Genomic DNA, 19,984 nt, shown 5'->3' on the forward strand with positions numbered 1-19,984 from the left:
GCCTGATTCTTCTCTGACCCCAGTGTTACAGCAATTTGCCTTCACTGATTTCAGTGGCGTTACCCCTGAGTTATAGCGGTATAAGTGTAAGCAGAGTCAGGATGAGCTCTACCCTGACATCTGGTGGTGAATTGTGGCGAGTTGTGGAAAAGAACTTCAGAGTCTGGTCTTGTTGGCATAGGCACACCCACCCCACCTGGTATGAACCCACAGCCGTCCAAATGGTCACTTTGGCTGCTGTGGGATCCCTAGTTTCTTTGTTACTGGGGCAGGAAGAATAAAGTGTTGTTATCCTGATTATGTGAATCAAGGCCAGTGGAACTGTTATATGACAGAGGGACTCACCATAAACTAAGCAGCACTCGTTAGACAAGGGACATGGGTTCCAAAACCCAGTGAATTGAGAGAGAGGTGCTGGGGACAGGTATTTGTACCTGATGGACTGGGCCCCCCTTTGAGAGCCTGAAACACCAATTGCACCTCCTCTTTCTTCTCTCTCCATTGTTGAATAGCAGAGCTAATTTTGATCCCATTAAGAATCTAGCTACAGCCTGCTGTGCTGAGTTCACTTTGGTGCACCAGCACTGGGGCTTCCCTATTAAGAGCTGAAATCACTAAAGAGCTAAAATTACTAAGAGCTGAAATCACTGAGTGCTGTGTTAAATACTGGGGGAGCCTGAAGATATATTGCTAAGCAGCTGGCAGAGCAGAGCAGTTTTGTGAGATGACTGAAGCGACCCATGGGACGGTGAGCGGAGCTGAGCAGAGAAGTTTGTGGGATGGTTGGAGTGGTCAGCAGGACGGCAAGTGGAGTGAAGTGGGGCGGAGTGGGGCAGAGCAGAGCAGTTTGTGGGATGGCTGGTGGAGTGGAGCAGCTCGTGGTGAAGGCTGCAGCAGAACCCCATGGAGAGACGAGGCAGTCACCCTCGGACCACGTAAGGTGTCCCTTAACACCCTGAGTGCCCCTTCCGCCCCCCATTTTCACCCAGGCTGGGGAGGTAAAACTCTGCAGATAAACTTTCGAACTCTGGGGCTACACTGACCAGGGGCAGAGACTTTTGGGGTGCTGGACTTTTGCGTAATCTTTTGGGTTGTTGGACTTAAGACCCTGAGGGGAAAAGGATACTGCCAAACTTACTTGAGGGTGGGTCTTTTGCTCATGATTTGTGTTATTAATCCTGTTTGTGGTGTTTCCCCAACATAATGCTGCATTGTTTCCCTCCTTTTTTAAAAGGATTTTGCTACACTCAGACTCCGTACTTGCGAGAGGGGAAGTATTGCATCCTAGAGGCACCCAGGGAGTGGTATATAATTGTCCCAGGTCACTGGGTGGGGGTTCGAGCCGGTTTTGCATTGCGTTCCTGAAACAGAACCCCTAGATACTGAACCCGGCCCTTGTTGCTGCCAACTCAGAAGGTTACATAAGCAAGAGCAGAATCAGGCCCACTAGGTGTTTTCCCTGACTCAGCAAAAGAGTGAGAAAGGATGTCACGATTTGACCCTGGGGAATGACTGAATTTAGCAACTTTGCAGATTTAGGCCCTTACTGAGTAGTCCTACTGAAATCAGGGGATCTTCTTGTGGAGTAAGGCGCTACTCACCGTGAATAAAGCTGGCAGAATCAGGCTAACGATCAACAAACCCAATAATAAAACAGGAAAATGCAACACAGTGCACTGTGATAGTTTATTTTCTCAGTTTTCCTGTAGTTTAATGACTATGGATAATACCTCCCAATATACTAGTACATGTAATGTGGCAGAGTTTGTGAAAACAATGGAATCATAAGAACACAAGACCTCTTTCCAGTGCCAATTCTTTGCTGAGGGGCGTGCAGAGAACAGGGCAAGAACAAGGCAAAGGGCACAGTTAGCAAGGTTCTGTTGTAGCTCTTCTTCAGTCAGGGGATGAAGACCATGGGCCTGGGTCTCTGTTGCACTGTGCAAAGTGAAAACAGATCAGAATGGTAGCCCTTGACACCCATGCCACTGAGATGATTACGCAAGGTGCAGGGTAGTGGAGAATCAGGTCCCAAGGTGCAATTACAAACCAGGAGAGAGACTTCAGGTACTCAGTACCAGAACGTAAATTTTTCTCAACAAACCTAATCTTCCCAAATGCTCAATGAGCTAAAATGCCTCACCTTTGCTCTTTTCCTATTAAAATAGAATGACCTCAGGAAAGATTAATCCAAGTTTAATCATAGGCCTACTGAGTATTAACCAAACTGTTTACAACCAAATGGCTGCCTGTAGATGTAATGGTACGGTAGCCAAACAATCACAAATTTGTGTTACTATGCCGGACTGAAGGATTAAAGAGTGAGCACAGCCAAATGACAATAGCAACACTCAAAGGCCACTACCAACTTGTCTGGCATGGCAAGGCTGACTCCCAGAACTGAAAGGAAGGGTTTACTAGAACAGGAAGCTTAGTGACTGGAAGCCAAGACCATCTGGCCTGAAGTCATTACTAGAGCTATTCAAAACTTGGAAATTCTGAAATTTTCTGTCATTCTGAATTATAATGAAAAGTTGAAAATTTCCTGCAAAAATTTTTGAAAATTTGATCTGGAAATATTGAAACAACTTCATTGAAGTGCTCTGGTTTGACTTAATAAACTATCAAAACTTTAATATATTTTTTAAAAATCAGCATTTTCTAATGGAAAACTGTTTTATTGGAGAATTTTTGACCAGTTCTAGTCCCTATCCCTCTCCTGAAGCATTCATGCTACCATTGACTGGCTCTCCCCTGCCCCAACCTATGCAGAGGGGAGGATGTGTATGAATGTTTCTTTAGCAGCTATTAATATCCAACAAGATTCCTGACTGGACACTTATCTGATGTGGAGCGGAATGTACCATGGAGAAAAGGTGCCCAGGCAGTTAGAAATCTAAATGGCAGCTACTATGTTTTCAATGACCTGTGTGCAAAATTTCAGGGGGAATACAAGGCCCCATCCTGCAATGGACTCTGCATGGATGGTCTCCTGGCTCCCACACAGAGCCCCACCGATCATGGTAGGGCTCCCCACAAGGGCAGGAGTCCACTTGCATGGTTCTCCTTGTAGGATTGGCTCCTAAGAGGACAGGTTGAAGACCACTTTCAACATCAGCCCTATAATTAATAAATATTTGCTCAGCGAAGTATTGGGATAGTGAGGAATTGGGGGGCAGGAGTCTTTACCTTGCAGTCTTATGCTCCTGACAGCTCAGCGTTAAGCCTGAATTTTCAAAATAGCTATGATAAGAGAGAGGTTGCTCAGCAACAAAGAACTTGTTTTTACCAGTGAGGAAAGAGAACATTATTTTCTCTTGGCTGGTTTTATGAGTAAAGAAGCTTAGGACACTACTGTGTAGCCTGGCAGTCCCACTGTTTAGAGCACATATCTCTATAAGAAACGCGCAAGGACGCACCTTGGCATGTTCTTGGAGGACTCTAGCATAAAATTATAGGATATAAGATGGACATTTTGGGCGGATTCTCTGTTCAGAGAGGCTGCTGTAAAAGGAATCTCATGACAGAGGGGAATCCCCTGGGTGTAAAGTGCTGTGGGGTGCCATGATTTGGAGGGGATGGAGTACTTTATACAGCACTGTACCTGATCCTGACCTAATGCAGTGGTGCCTGTGGGGCTACTTTAGCTGCATAATTCAGAGGAGTCACCAGGCTGCTTTAAATTCACTAGGGATCATATTAGCTTCTGGTGAACCCAGGACCAGGGGAACAGAAAGGTGCTTAGAGCCACCTGCCCCTTGACTTCTCCTCAACTCTGCCCAGTGTATACTCATGGCAGCTGAGAATCTGGCCCATTATGTCTTTCATAACTGTTATATTTCTGAGTTAATCATTGGTTTCTTATGTAAGGGAAATATTTTCTTTCTCAAGTACTTCCACCGGAAATCAAACACTGAAAGATTAATGTAAGAAATGACATGTGGGTCTGGTGCTGTGTCACTGCTCTGTTTCTTTACTGAGGCCCATACTCTGCAAAAACTTAAGCACATGCATAACTACATCAATGGGAGGGACTACACACATGTTTAAAGTTACACATCTGCTAAAGTCTCTGTAGACTCAGGTCCTAAGGGATTAGGCTCAGAAAGCCACAGTCCTTGTTTGGTTACTGTGCCTGAGATAACAAACAAAGCTCTTAAAAGGAAGGGAAGAAAAACCTTCCAATGCTCAAAACAGCGTCAACGACAAAGGAAAAAATTGGCACTCTTGTACTTTTATCGAATCCAGCTTGTTAAGATAAAAACGCTAAATGGAAAAAATGAAGCAAGCTCAAGAGGTAGTAGATGCACATGAAGTAAGACACGCTGCTGTAATCTTTTCAAAAACAAAGGAGCCTGAGAAAGTTATTGGCATTTCTTTACAACCCTAATGAGGGTCATTAAGTTATTAGGAGTTCCTTTAAGCAGAGTAATACCTAAAAGGATGTTATGAAAAATGTTAAAAGTGGTGAATTATTTGATCTTTAAAAATGCAGGGTGTATATTTGAAGAACACATATTCTGACTATTTTTTAACCTCTTGTGTCCTGGTCCTCAAGTGGCACACACAGTAATAGCCTGAGTTGTAATGACACTGATACAATCCAGTATTCCAGCTAGCAGATACCTACCTTCATATGTCCTGTTCCGTGTCTGATGAACAATTTTATCCCCATCCTTCTTGCTAAAACCATATTTTAGGACTTCACGCAAAGCCAGAGCATAGAGGAGAATGGCATCATGGAATCCTTCCACAAACATGTTAATCTAAGAACAAGATGACAACATTCATATTTAAGCCATCTATGAAAAAATATTTATCTTTACAAAGGCTCAAACCCTGGATCAGGGAGACCAGGCTTGGCCCAAACTGATTAATATTAGGGAACTTCTACAGAATAATCAAAAGAACCCATTTTCTGGGTCTGAATCTTTGTTTCAAAGAAAAACAGAGAATTTTGCAACTTGTAACATTTAACGGAAAACCACTAACTGATTTTTTTTTTTAACTCTGCAACTCTGGCATTCAAATGGTGCTTCATTATCACATCTAAACAGTGATACAGAGAAGAAACTCACTGTACCACAGTTCATGTGCCAATCTGCGTATAAACTGTGCAGCTGTTCCTTAGAGATGCCGAGTACCTTCTGTAAGGTGCTGAGCTCCCTCATCCTCATTAGCCTGAGGGCCCTCATCATCTTACATCATCTTCTGTATTCAGGCCAAATTCTGCAGCCCTTGGCTGGTTGGCGTTTACACCCATAGTTCATAGGCTTACTAGACTAGCAGAACTGGATCAATAGTTTAATGCAGACATGCGCCTGTTCCAAAACCCCAGGAGAACACATCTGGTTAATTGTCTGTTTTACACCGCACACTTCACTGGACATGAAAATATCCTCTCCCCATTATGTTTATGGCGAGAGGAAGTTTTTCTGACTTTGCTGACAGATTTGCTTGTTTAATGATTACTCCCCTCCATTTCTGCTGATTCTGGATCTTGCTCAACGGACCATCTCTCTGCTAGCAAATGAACAACAGAGCAAGCTGTTTACTCTGTACTATGTAACGTTCTCTGGAGTTGCCAGAAAACTGGTTTCCCATCTTTTACGTCTGTTTCAGTAAATGGCATGAGCTAAATGAAATGCCATTTTCTAGTATAAATCCAAAAAGCAAATACGGTATTGTAAACCAGCACTGGCCTTCAGTGAGAGCAAATGTGATTTCACATTAGACCTACACTTACACTGATCTCCAGAACACTTATGAACAGAGCAGTGCAAAAATTGATAGGTTTGGTCCACAGTAGGGTGGCAAATTTAAAATAAGCCTTTGTGGGTGCTATATCTGAAATCTTTTTTTTTTTCCACGTTTTGGGTTCAAACTGAAAATTCAAACTCAGTTGAAGCCAGCTAAGTTTGCCTGATGTGAGGTCAAAACCTAGACAAAAGAGTGGGTGGCAAAGTTCAGTGCTGGATCCAAACTTCCCCAAAATTCAGGGAGGTTGGAGCTGGGGATTTTGGTTCAGCGCCCTGTAGGGAGAGGGACCACATATGAACTCACATTTGGGTTCATTTTCCCCAAAAATCTGTGGTGTTCAGTTCTGAGGTTTTGGTTCAGGCCTATTTCAAGATGAAATATCGTGAAGCATCCAGTTTTCATATGGATTCTAAACTAAAGCATGAATTCCTACCTGGCACCTCTGGAGAAAGAAGGGGTTTTCTGAAAACCTTCCCCCAAAAGCTGGAAAAAGTTCACCCAAGGTTGATCCTCAACTAACATTTCCGCCAAACCCACTGAACCTGAAAGGATTTGGGCCTGATCCTGGCTCCCAGTGAAGTCAATGAGAGTGCTGCCATTGACTTCAATAGGATCAGGCTCCAAAATATCAACTAAACCCAAACCTGAGTCAATTTTGCTTTCTTTTCTGGAAGTGATATGCAATACATGGCAGTTACTTTATGCACCTGATTAAGAAGTGATAAAAAAAGAAGACAAGAGTGTGCGGTGGCATTGGAACAATTTGTATAGTGGGGGTGCTGAAAGACGTTGAACAAAACTGTAAACCCTGTATATTATGGAAACCACTTCAAGCCAGGGGGTGCACCAGCACTCGTAGTTCCAGCACCCCTGAGAATGTGTATGCACATTGGTTTCAGAGTGGTAGCCATGTCAGTCTGTATCAGCAAAAACAATGAGGAGTCCTTGTGGCACCTTAGAGACTAACACATTTATTTGGGCATAAGCTTTCGTGGGCTAAAACCCACTTCATCAAATGCATGGAGTGAAAAACACAGTAAGCAGTATATATATTACAGCACATGAAAATATGGGAGTTGCCTTACCAAGTGCGGGGTCAGTGCTAACGAGACCAATTCAATTCAAGTGGAAGTGGCCTATTCTCAATAGCTGACAAGAAGAAGTGAATATTAACAGAGAGAAAATTACCTTTGTAGTGCTAACGAGGCCAATGCAATCAACGTGGATGTCGCCCATTCCCAACAGTTGACAAAAAGGTGTGACTATCAGCAGAAGGAAAATTACTTTTTGTAATGACCCATCCACTCCCAGTCTTTATTCAGGCCTAATTTGATGGTGTCCAGTTTGCAGATTAATTCCAGTTCTGCATTATACCATTAAGTCAATGTTATGGAGCAGAAATGCTATGCCCAGCAGCACCATCAACAAGAATTTGACTTCTAATATGTGCCCCTTTTAGGAGAGAACTATGTGTGCACACGTGTCTGACTAGCTGTACTGGCCAGTGTGAGCTGTGTAGTCATAGCTATACCTCTTGACAGCTCCCTGCACAAGAGTGTTCTGGGGCTACACTTGGGGCTAGCCTCTCCATGGGTATAGCACACTGGAAGGTACAAGGAGACACCCATGTGCACTCATGCCAGGACCAAATTCAGTCTGCAATTTGGCCTCCAATTTTTGTGCTCAATATAAACCAAAAAAATGTAACAATGGAAAAAAACAGCTACTGAAAGGAAGATGATTTTGAGCTCAGTAGGATCACTTGTGTGAATCAGAGTTCACCAACGTGAATAAAGTTTGCATCATGTAGTCCTACTCTCCCTTCTCTCTCTCAGTATATCTTATCTTATAGGTGCCTGAATCATAGATTGCAGGGACTGCATTTATGTTTCTGTTCTTCAGAAAGCAACAGTACTTAGAAAATGACTACATAATAATAAATAATAACACCACCAACTGATGCAGTGAATTACATTAGGAGCCTGGATTCAAATATGGATCCCATTGTAAGGCAATACGGCTTAAACGGTACACGTGTTCCTCTTCTGTAAGCAACTGCTCACATCTCAAAACCACAACACATCCTGGGCTTGGTGCACAATAATTCACAGAGAATTATCTTTTCAGCCACAAGGAGGGTGGTCCCATTTACTCACAGTTTAGTTATATTGGAAAAGTCCCTGCCTGGGCTGCAACTAGCCAATGAGTAAGCAAAGATTTCACTCCATCGTTGGTCTCTTCTTGACATTTCTGGTGCCCCAGACCCCCAAATATACTACTGTTTAGAAACAATATTTAGTTTACCAGTAATTTCATTGCTTTTGAACAACTCAAAATCCAGACAAATAAGTGCTGTTAAACCTCTCATAGTTGTAGCTGGACATATACAATGCCAAAAGATAACAACATGTAGCCAGTTAAGTAAATAGCTGTTACATAGATAATAAAGAATTACATAGTCGATTGGCTGTGTTAAGATAATCAAGCTCCTTGTTATGTAACTACACAGAAGACATTCTTTGGTCCTTAAGCCAGCTGCCTGCAATAAGCATAGTTCCCCCTGACTCTGAAGTTCATAGAATCAAAGTTAAAATTTCTCTGACATCTTAATTGGGGCTGCAGATGTTTCTAATTCTCACCTGTGCTTCATTTAAAAAGATCTGCTGAATGTTTAGAAATAGGAGCCAGTGCCACAGAAGGCGCAAACAGTTCATGTGAATGAACCTCGGAAAAATGAAATGCAAAGGTTAAAAGGAAGCCACAGCCTAAAGTTCAGGAAGACAAAAATTATTTCTACCTTGAGAGACAGTAGACTCTCTCCAGCAGCTGTTTGCGTGGAATTGTAGAATCTGTGTGCGGAAAAGCTCATGCTTGGACAGTCCCTCTTTATATGGATGTTGGAGGGCTTAGTTTTTCATGTCTTTCTTTTTTTTTTTTTTAAACAAACAAGCAAAAGACAGAGTCGGCCGACTCAATAAATCCTGGCCCCACTGAAGTCAATGGGAATTTTGCCATTGACTTCAATGATGCCAGGATTTCTCAACTGGACTTTGGACCATGATTTCTAGTTTCATTAGGCTCCTGCCCTAACTCCTTATACATCAGCTGTTTGATGGTTCCTATCTTTTCTTGATGCTCTCCTCATGTCTATTCTATCAGCTGGTTTTAGCATGAGACCTGTCTTATTCTAAAACATGCTCTTTTACTGTAGCAACTTCTGATGCAAGTGCTCCTTTGTATGTGACATGAACACAGCTGGCTTTTCATTCCCAGTGCCCACTAAGAACACTTACAGGGTACCTTTTCATCACACTGGGCTTAATCCAAACAGCCTGAGTTCCTGAAAGCAGTCAGTTTTAAGGTACTGAAGATTAATAGTTTTAGTAATGTCTGCTTTAGGCCTGGCAAACCTAACACTGGAAATTCTGCTGGTTTCATGTTTTCCAGTTTTAAAAAAATCATTTCCCCCATTTCTAGTGGAAGAGGCACCCCAAACTATGTAGTGCCTTGTGCATTGGTTAGCCCTTACATTAGTCACATAGCATTTTCAAGCACAAATCCTTAAAAGGGAATATGGGATGTTATAAAGCACTTACAGTCTACCTGCCTATCCTGCTGCACCATCTGGAAATCCCTATTGCTGTGATATATTTTTTTCTTTTTCAAAATCAGGGTATCATAGGCATGTGTAATAAAGAGTCCTCTTAGGCTGTTCCTCTCTAACGGTTGCACTGTTGCAGCTGAAAGTTATATTGCAAAGTAGAGGACATAGCAGTAAGATGAACATTAATTCATTATTTTGCTATTTAATGATTTTGAGATAATTTCACAGTGTGTCCTGAAGGAACTTCTGTTCCTGTTATTGGGTACCATTCCATTTGTCTTTGATAACACTCATCCAGTTTCACTTTGTAACTCTACAGCTGTAACTAGAACTGCTTTTTTTTGGGGGGGGAGGGGGGATCTGTAAATACAAAATAATTTTAATATACTCTCTGTCATACTAGGCACACTAGTTATGGCTAAGAAAGCACTTTCTTACATACCTCCTATTTTCAAACACATAACTCTTTGAAGCAAAGACCATTTGATCCAAAATATCTCATGGTAGTTCTTAGCCTGCACATGAATTGCTTTGGAAAGTTTGATATCATTCTCTCTGGTAATGTTTGAGGTATCTGTACATGCAATAGTTTTTATTTTTTTCTTAAATAACAGTGGCCAAGATATTTAAAAAGACTAGTGATTTTGAGGAGCCCAACTTTAAATACTTTAAAGTGGCCTCATTTTCAGATAATGGGTCCTCATCAATTTAAGCCCCTTTATGCTGTCTCAAATTATGCGTCCAAAACTTGAGACATTCCAAAATCACTAATCTCTTTTGAAAATATTGGTCATTGGTACATAAAAAATGGCCATGTAGACTGCTATTGAACTTTACAGAGCAATGTGTGAATTTATTGTGTTTATTCAGATGTTAGACCGTCCAATAGTAAAAGCAAAATTCACTAGCAAAAATAACATACCCTCCCCTCTCCGTAAGAAGAAAATACATCACTGTGGAAAGGGGTAGAAAGTGATGGAATAAATGGACATTCAATGAAATTTATCCAGTGGGGAATACTATACTTCTGAGTAGTTCTTTGTAGGATGCTTAAAGGCAAAATCTGGGTCTCCGTAGTAACTAATTGTGTAGTTCAGCAGTAGACTGTACTCAAGGAAGAGCCCCAAATTTGATAAAAGCTTTTATAAGATCCTCTAATCTTGTAAGTAATAAAGAATTCTGCTAGCTAAGATTTAAAAGTTAGAAGCATTGAAGAATATTGGGCATACTATTTTCTGCTTGTTTTTCAACTAACAAGTGAAAGAGAGACGCTGCCATCCAAACACTGTATATATGCAGGCAAGATGGGTCTATCTTAATCTTGGCTGCTCCAGATTCTCTCTGTGCCCCACCAACATGTGGCTTGGATGACCTGAGTGATCAGCAGAAAAGGCTGCCAGATTTGCTGCGCCCCTTTGGTGACTGTCATAAAGGGAGGCGGAGAACCTTCTTGCTCAGACTTCTTCACCACCAACTTCAGATTACACACCCATTGTAAGGTGCAGTGCACCCTATGTGTGAGATCCAAAAATGTGCAAAATATAGTCTAGTTGCATAGCCAAAGGTCATAGTCAAATAAATGCACATTCTTCCTTTCATTTTGCCATCTTTCCCCTCTATTCCCCATCTTTCTGCCCTTTGTAGTCATGTTTCATTATAAAAAATCATCCTCCAAGGAAATTAAATGCAAAAACTGTATCAGTGCTACACTATGGTTGTGATTTTTACATGATCAAAAGTCAGGAAATTCAAAGTTATGGATCCCCCAAACAGTTATAGTGTGACCACACTGTACATATATACATTAATGTTAACAGCATGTAGAGCAATACAAAATGTTACTTATGTGGAAGACTGCCAAGTTACAGCTCCTGGGGACCCATAACTCTCCATATTCTGTTTTGCATTTAGAATTGCCGAACACTGAGCATCCCTATTATATATTAAAGCCATGGAGCATTTCAGTGATGGAGAATGGTCTAAGCATCAGCCTTACTCGAGCTATGTGAAATGGCTAATATTTTCAAACTCGAGTGCCTAATGTATGGACAAAGACTATGACTATGAGCTAACTAATCAATTCGTGCTACAGGAGTTAACAGGGAAGTGTACATTAAAAGAGAGCTGAGCTCCAGCTTCAGATCTGGATTTCAAGCCGCCTCAAAGATTAAGTGTGTTCAGAAAAAAGCACTGGGATTCAGCCATAAAGCTGTCACTAATATTTTGTGTCTTGGTCCTGTCTAAATTGGCAAGAACATGGCCAGTTGCCTAAACCTGCATGTTCACTGGGATACTTCATGTTCAGTGAGATACTGGAAAGATCATAGACTCATAGACTTCAAGGTCAGAAGGGACCATTATGATCAGCTAGTCTGACCTCCTGCACAATGCAGGCCATACAATCTCACTCATCCACTTCTATAACAAACTCCTAACCTATGTCTGAGTTACTGAAGTCAACACAGCAGTTGGAATGGGAAAAACAGCCTCAAAGCAGTTAATGGGAGTTGTGTGTTTAAATCCACACATGCTGAAAATATACCCCATTCTCTCAGGCGACAAGACTGCTTCCCTAATGCAGTTGGAGCTTAGTGGTTCAAAGAAACAGGAACAAAAGCAGCCCCTGCTAAGGGAAAGAGGAAAAAATAATAATAGAAAAACATGTCTAGTGCAGAAAAGGCCATTTCCTTAATATTCAGTTTACCTTTGAAAAGGGCAACATGGATGTAACTAAGGGCAACATTTAGCCCACTGTGAGTTGAAAGAATGAAATACAGAAATAAATTGGCATCTGCCCAAGCACTCATTTGTTTACTAGATCAGAACTAGGCAATGGCTTTCTAAAGGATAAACCGCATTCCAAGCCTCACTAGATGTTATGGTGTTTTGTAGGGCTGCTCACCTGAGTAAGCTTGCAGGATGAGGTCCTTAGGGGCTGTATAGAACAGTGAAAGATAGTACAGTGTTATAGAAACATTCATTCATGCACAGGCCCACCTACAGCAATTTGGGCTGCAGGGACGTCCCTATATAAATGGAATTTTGAAAAGCACCTCTCCCAGAAAGGGAAGGCTACCCACAATTTCCATTCCTGGGCACATCACATGCCCAACCTTCTCCAGGCACAGTTGGAACAAGACATTTTCTCCAGTGTAACCAAAAGTGATTTCTACTCCATTATATACGACTGAGCAGTACTGAATAGCACTCCAAACACACTACACGATTAATAGTCAATTTTCTGACTGGAATGCAATCCATGACATTTACATTTCCTGCAATGAGAGCAATACACATGTAAAGGAAAATGTAACCAGGCATGACTGAGTCCTGGCATTTACTGGCTTCCATTGATGCTCCTCAGCTGCAAAAAATTAGCTGAATGGGGGGTTGCAATGGCACAAGGCTCTAGCAATCCCTGCTTTTTGAGGGGTGGGCCTGGAGCCCCCAAAAGTTGGCAGTGCTGGCCAGGAAACCCAAGAGATGAGCTGATTTAGTCTCTACTAACAGTGCTTCTCTATAACTTGGACACAGTTTTAAGATGCTCTCCCCTTGGGTAATCACCTTTTTCCCCAGGGAGGAGATGATGCATCTGCTGCCTGCCATCCCCCCCACTAATGTAGCTGTCCACTGGCACTGGCACTCAGGTTACCATTTACCCCAGCGGGGTGAGGTAAGCCTAGTGATTTGTTATTACTGTTCTTCCTAGACAAAAGGATAATTAATATCGAGTAGCAAGCATATTATCTACAACAAATACTGGGGCATGTTCTACCTGGAACTCGGCATCAATGGGAGTTCTGCATGTGGATTTAGGGCAATATTTAACCCACTATAATTAACTCATTATATGTTTTAATACCACACTTGGGTCAGAACCTGACTAATTGTTCAATAAAAATTATACTAAAACAAAATTAAAAAACAACACCTAGTAGAGAGCTATAACAAAATGACACAAATTCCAGAGAATTTAGAGATTCTATCTGGGTAGGTTATTGTCATTTACTAGAGAACAAATATAAACACAACATCCCTATTCATTTATCTCCTCCTCATAATTCAGACTTCATTAAACTCAGAGGAATGGTAGGAAGAAAATCTAAGAGAAAAAGGAGTTCAGGAGAGCTGGCAGTTTCTCAACGCACAATACTAAAGACAAACAGCAAACTATACCTATACAAAGAGGCAGAGTAGTAAGAAGCAGACATGGCTCCATCAGGAGTTCTTTAATGATCTGAAAATCAGAATGGAATCCTATAAAAAGCAGAAAATTAAACAAATTGCTAAGGATGAGTAGAAAAGAAGAGCATAAGCATGCAGGGTAAAAATTCCTATTTTGCTTCAGTCTTCGCTAAAAATGTTAATTGTAACCAGATGCTGAACACAATTAATATTAACAACAAGGGAGGAGGAACACAAGGCAGAATAAGGAAAGAACATATTACAGAATAATTAGATAAGTTAGATGCATTCAAGTTGGTAGGGCCTGTTGGAATTAACCCTAGGGTACTTAAGGAATTTGCTGAAGTAGAATCTCAGAACCATTAGCAATTATCCTTGAAAACTCAGAGTGGATAGCTGAGATCCCAGACCACAGGAGAAGGACAAGCACAGTACCTATTTTTAAAAAGGGTAACAAAGAGGACCCAGGGAATTCTAGACCAGTCTGCCTAACTTTGATACATGGAAAGATACTGGAACAATTATTAAACAATGAATTTGTAAGTAAGTAGAGGATAAGAGGGTGATAAAGAAAAACCCAATGTGGATTTGTCAAGAACAAATCATGCCAAAACAACCTAAATTTTCTTTTTTAATAGGGTTACTTGCCTAGGTGACGGATGAAAGCAGAAGACATGATATATCTTGATTTTTAGTATGGCTTTTGACATGGGCCCATATGACATTCTCATAAGCAAAATAGGGCAATGTGCCCTAAATGAAAATGTCAGGAGTCAGGGCCTGCAGTAGAGTTAGTCTACTCAGCACTTGTCAGGCCTCAGCTGGAGTACTGTGTCCTGTTTTGGACCCCACACTTTAAGAAAGATGAAGACAAACTGAAGAGAGTCCAGAGGAAAGCTACAAAAATGATATAAGGCTTAGAAAACCTGAGCTATTAGGACAAGTTTTTAAAAAAATGGGCATGTTTACTCTTGAGAAAAGAAGACTGAGGGGGGACCTGATAAATCTTCAGGTATGTTAAGGCTATTATAAAGGGGACTCTGAATTGTTCTCCATGCCCCATTGAAGGTAGGACAAGAAGTAATCTACTTTATCTTCAGCAAGGAAGATTTAGGTTAGATATTAGGAAATACTTTAAAACTATAAGGATAGTTAACTATTTGAATAAGCTTCCAAAGGAGGTTGTGGAATTCCCATCATGAGAAGTTTTTAAGAACAGGTTAGATAATCACCTGTCAGGGATCGGTTTAGATTTCCTTGGTCTCACCTCAGTGTTGGGGGCCTATGACCTCTTGAGGTCCCTTCCAGCCCTACATGTCTATGATTATTTCTTCCTCATTTTTCATTTGCAATCATTAAGTGGTTAATTTACTCATCATCTAGCTGGCAAAGCCACAAGTTGCTCATTGTCACAACTGTGAATTAAAGTATAAACCTATTTCCGTTCTAATCTGCAGGATAGCAACACAGTAAAATGCAGAACAGAGTATAACAGAATGGAAAATGACATACAAGTACAGAGAAGAATCCCTCCAGCACAATAATTACAATGGTTCCCCACTGTTTTATTTATTTACCGCTTACTCTACCTTTTACTAGGGCATTCCTTTGGTCTCATTATCTAAAATATAGTCTTAAATTTCCACTAACTGCCTGCTGCCAACATACCAAACAGCAGGCATCAAAAATATAACCTAAAACTATTCCTTGAGTTAAGATTACGAAATGCATAAGGGCAACAAGACTCCTTGCTTCAGCAGATTTGGGGCCTGATCCCAAGCCTATTGAAGTCAATGGGAGTCTTTACCATTGATTTCAGTGTGCTCCAGACCGAGCCCTTAAGGAAGGAGGTAAATCCCTTGGCTATACATCAGCAGTTCTCAGCAAGGGGGCTGAGCCCCCCTGTGAGGCCGCAAGCAGGTTTCAGGGGGTCTGCCAAGCAGGGCCAGCATTAGATTCACTGGGGCTCAGGGAAGAAAACCAAAGCCCCACCAGCCCGAGCCCTGCCAACCGGGCCTCAAGCTGAAGCCTGAGCAGTTTAGCTTTATGGGGGCCCTAGGGCATGGGTCCCTGAGCAGTTGCCCTGCTTGCTACCCCCTAATACCAGCCTGGCTGTTACATGCAGAAAAACAGTTGTTGTGGCACATGTTTTATAGCATTTTAGGAGGCTGGGGGGAGGGCACAGAAAGAAAAAGGTTGAAAACCCCTGCTACACATCACAGGTCTCATTATCCTCCAGAACTGTCAAGAATGTCAGTCAGAGCAGGGGTCTGGGAATCAGGGAAGAAATCCTGGCCCCACTGAAATCAATGGGAATTTTGCTATTAACTTCGAGAGGATCAGGATTTTGCCCAGGATTCCTAGATTCTTCTTCGAGTGATTGCTCATATCCATTCCAGTTAGGTGTGCGCGCGCCACGTGCACGTTCGTCGGAGAAACTTTTACCCTAGCAACCCAGGCGGGTCGGCTGGGCGCCCCCTGGAGTGGCGCCGCTATGGCGCCCAATATATATCCCAGTCGACCCGGCCACCTTTCAGTTCCTTCTTACCGCCCGTGTCGGTCGTTGGAACTGTGGAGCGCGGCTTCGCTGACCTCCACACTCCCTAGCAGCTCATTTCGCTATCGTTGTAATATAGTAGTTATAGTTTATTGTTGTACATATATATATATAGTTATTAGTTAGTCAGTTATCTAGTGTTATTAGTGTAGTTATTAGTTGTAGTTTGAGGGGATCGGGAACCCCCCCCCTTCCCCGCACCGGGAGCCGGAGCTCATGCCCGGCTCATCGGGCTTCAAGCAGTGCTCGGCTTGTCACAAGCCCATGCCAGTTGGAGATCCCCATGACTCCTGCTTGAAGTGCCTCGGGGAGTCGTACTTATCGGCCAAGTGCTCAATCTGCAAGTCTTTCAAGCCGAGAACCAAGAAGGAGGGTGACATTAGATTAAGACAGCTCCTTATGGAAGCGGCCCTGACACCTCCGCCCTCGGCACCGAGCACAAGTCAGCTGGTAAGCAAGGGCACCGCCACGGCACCGAGCGCTGCCACCAAGAAGCCGGCACCGAAACCGACTCCGAGCCGCTCCCTCTCCCCGAGGCCGAAGACGGCGAAGGCGCAGATCATCCAGCCACCAGCTGCTTCGCAGTCAGAGCCTGCGCCAAAGACGGATCGCCCGGCACCGATACCTGCCGCGGCACCGTCTAAGCCGGTACCGTTGACTCCGACCCCACGAGGGCCGTCGAGTCCGGCACCTGGCGGCTCCCCGGTGCACACCGTGGTAGAGCCTGCTTCGCCTTCTACCCCGGAGATGTTTGCCGCAGCGAGGGATCTGATCGTGATCACCGAGGCACCGTTGCCCTTACCCCCGGCACCGCCGGTGCGGGTACTACACTCCATGGGCAAACCGACCCTGACCAGACCAGCTTCGGTCAGCGTAGCAGACCAGCACCGCTCCAGATCACGGTCCCGCGGACGCTCTGCATTGAGGCGTCGCTCATGCTCTCGACATCGATCTCGGTCCCGGCACCGGTCAGACTCCCGGCACCGTTCACCTCGGCACCGGTCAGGCTCCCGGCACCGGTCACCTCAGTACCGCTCACGCTCCCAGCACCGGTCAGGCTCCCGGCACCGGTCGACGTCCCGAACGTCAACCCAGTACTCCCGCTACCGCTCCAGCTCACGGCACCGCGGTGGGCGCCGCGCCTCCAGGAGCAGATCGAGACAGAGGCACTCGGGATCCCGGTCGACCTCCTGGCACCGAGCCGGTCGCAGGTGCCGGTCTCGCTCTCAACACCGTCACCAATACCGACACCGGTCACCACTACCCAGAGGTGTAAGGTCTGTCGGTACCTCGGCATCGACTTTCGCCGCTCCACCTTGGCCATCTAGAGGCACGTCGGCATCCTCCCAGGCGGGTAGCTACTACGAACGGGACCAGGATCCCGAAGTACCGCTGGGAGTGTTCCAGGACGCGGGTGCCCAACAGTGGGGTTTTTGGACACCCTGGGCATATCATCAGACCCAGGGTGCCCCCGTGCCCCAGACACGTTCTACCGCCTCAGAACATCGGGTGCCAGAGGCCACTGTTTCCCGCCCCCCCCGTGGTTGAGTCGGATAAACAGCCGCCACCAGACTCCCCGGGTCAACTCGAGCAGGAACCAGTCCAGGAGCAGGAGACCGCACAGGATGCCCTCATCCCCGGAGTATCCTCCTCCTCCTCCTCGCCAGATGAGGCAGTGGCTGGGTCTTCAGCGTCAGGACCCCCACCGATAGACCTCAGGGCCCACAAGGACCTCCTCCGTAGAGTGGCCCTTAATATCAACCTACCTGTGGAGGAGGTCCCAGAGGTTGAGGACCCGGTAGTGAGCATCCTCTCGGCCGATGCACCTACCCGGGTAGCCCTCCCATTCATAAAGACTATCCAGTCTACGCTGATAACCTGTGGCAGTCACCAGCCTCCATCCCGCCAACAGCTAAGGGAATGGAAAGGAAGTACATGGTATCCTCTCGGGTGTACGAGTACCTATATGTCCACCCTCCTCCTTCCTCCCTAGTTGTCCAGTCTGTCAACGACAGGGAACGGCACGGCCAACAGGCTCCGGCCCCTAAGGCCAAGGAAGCTAGGCGAATGGACCTCATGGGGCGCAAGGTGTATTCAGCTGGGGCCTTGCAACTCCGTGTGGCCAACCAGCAGGCCCTACTGGGACATTATAACTATAATATATGTGCGGAGGTGGGTAAGTTCTCCGAACTTCTACCCCAGGACTCACGCCCGGAATTTAATTCGTTCCTAGAGGAGGGTAAGAAGGTGGCCAGGACCTCCCTCCAGGCCTCCCTCGACGCGGCTGACTCATCAGCCAGAACCCTGGCCTCGGGAATAACCATGAGGCGCATTTCATGGCTTCAAGCCTCCACACTACCTCCGGAACTCCAATATACAGTCCAGGACTTACCCTTTGACGGGAAAGGGTTGTTCTCGGACAAGACGGACTCCAAATTACAAAACCTGAAGGACAATCGAGTCATAATACGCTCGCTGGGGATGCATGCACCTTCCACCCAGCGTAGACCCTTCAGGCCCCAAGCACGACGCCCATACTTCCTACCCCGTCAGAGGCAGGACCTCAGTAGACGGCGTGGCCGGGGGGGCCGCAGACGCCGATCCGGCTCCCAGGGAGGCCAAAGCCAAGGGCCCTCCAAGGCACCACCGGGCTCCAAGTCCGGCTTTTGAAGGTGCGCCCGGGGACGGCGTACCAGACGCAAGACAGGATCCTTCCCCTACCTTCTCCAACCGCCTCTCCCACTTCCTCCCGGCGTGGTCCCGGTTAACTTCAGACCGTTGGGTGCTACGCACAGTGAAGCACGGATACCACCTGCAATTTGCTTCCTCACCCCCTTCCCGCCCCCCTTCCCGGTCCCTCTTCAGGGACCCCTCTCACGAGCAAACCCTCCTGCAGGAGGTTCGTTCCCTCCTCGTGGCGGGAGCTATAGAGGAGGTACCTCTAGGCGAGAGAGGCAAGGGGTTCTACTCCCGATATTTTCTGAACCCCAAGTCCAAGGGAGGTCTCAGACCCACCCTAGACCTGCGGGGCCTCAACAAATGGATGCTCAAGTTGAAGTTCCGCATGATCTCCCTGGGAACCATTATCCCATCCCTGGATCCTGGAGACTGGTATGCCGCCCTCGACATGAAGGACGCGTACTTCCATATCGCCATCTTTCCACCGCACAGGAAGTACCTTCGCTTCACCGTCAGACATCAGCACTTCCAGTTCGCAGTCCTACCCTTCGGCCTCTCCATGGCCCCGAGGGTGTTTACTAAGTGCATGGCCGTTGTGGCTGCCCACCTCCGTCGGCGGAAAATCCACATCTTTCCGTACCTCGACAACTGGCTCCTAAAGGGGTCCTCCCAGTCGCAGGTGCGGCGACATGTTGAGGCCGTTACGGACCTCTTCTCCCAGCTAGGCCTGCTTCTCAATGCCGAGAAATCCAGCCTGGTCCCCACACAGAGGTTGGACTTCATAGCTGCAACCCTGGACTCTACTCAAGCCAGGGCTTACTTACCTCAACCCCGCTTCCAGACGATCGTCGTGATCATACAGAGCTTGCAGGCCTCCCCAATCACCTCGGCTCGCACCTGCCTCACTCTACTAGGGCATATGGCAGCATGCACTTACGTGACGAAGTATGCCAGGCTCCGAATGAGGCCCTTCCAAACGTGGCTTCATTCCGTATTCTGCCCGGGCAGGGACCACCTAGATGTATTGGTGACGGTCCCCCCCGACACTCTCCGCTCCCTCGACTGGTGGCTGACCCCATCCCTAGTATGCGCGGGGATGCCGTTCCATCCACAGCAACCGTCGATAACTCTAACAACCGATGCATCATCCCTGGGGTGGAGGGCCCACCTAGGGCACCTGCGTACCCAGGGCCTCTGGT

General features: G+C 45.4%; 1 protein-coding gene across 5 annotated transcripts in view; it reads right to left on the reverse strand.

Annotated features, from left to right (window-relative positions):
• Window positions 1-19,984, reverse strand: part of NPR3 (natriuretic peptide receptor 3) — a 75,099-nt gene that overhangs the window by 20,209 nt on the left and 34,906 nt on the right. For all 5 annotated transcript variants that reach the window (XM_050943805.1, XM_050943803.1, XM_050943802.1 and 2 more), the window contains one exon: window positions 4,631-4,766. In XM_050943805.1, coding sequence (XP_050799762.1) covers window positions 4,631-4,766 — 136 coding nt within the window. The remainder of the gene's footprint in view (window positions 1-4,630; window positions 4,767-19,984) is intronic.

Source organism: Gopherus flavomarginatus, chromosome 3 (assembly GCF_025201925.1).
Source record: "Gopherus flavomarginatus isolate rGopFla2 chromosome 3, rGopFla2.mat.asm, whole genome shotgun sequence".
NCBI classification, from domain to species: Eukaryota; Metazoa; Chordata; order Testudines; family Testudinidae; genus Gopherus; species Gopherus flavomarginatus.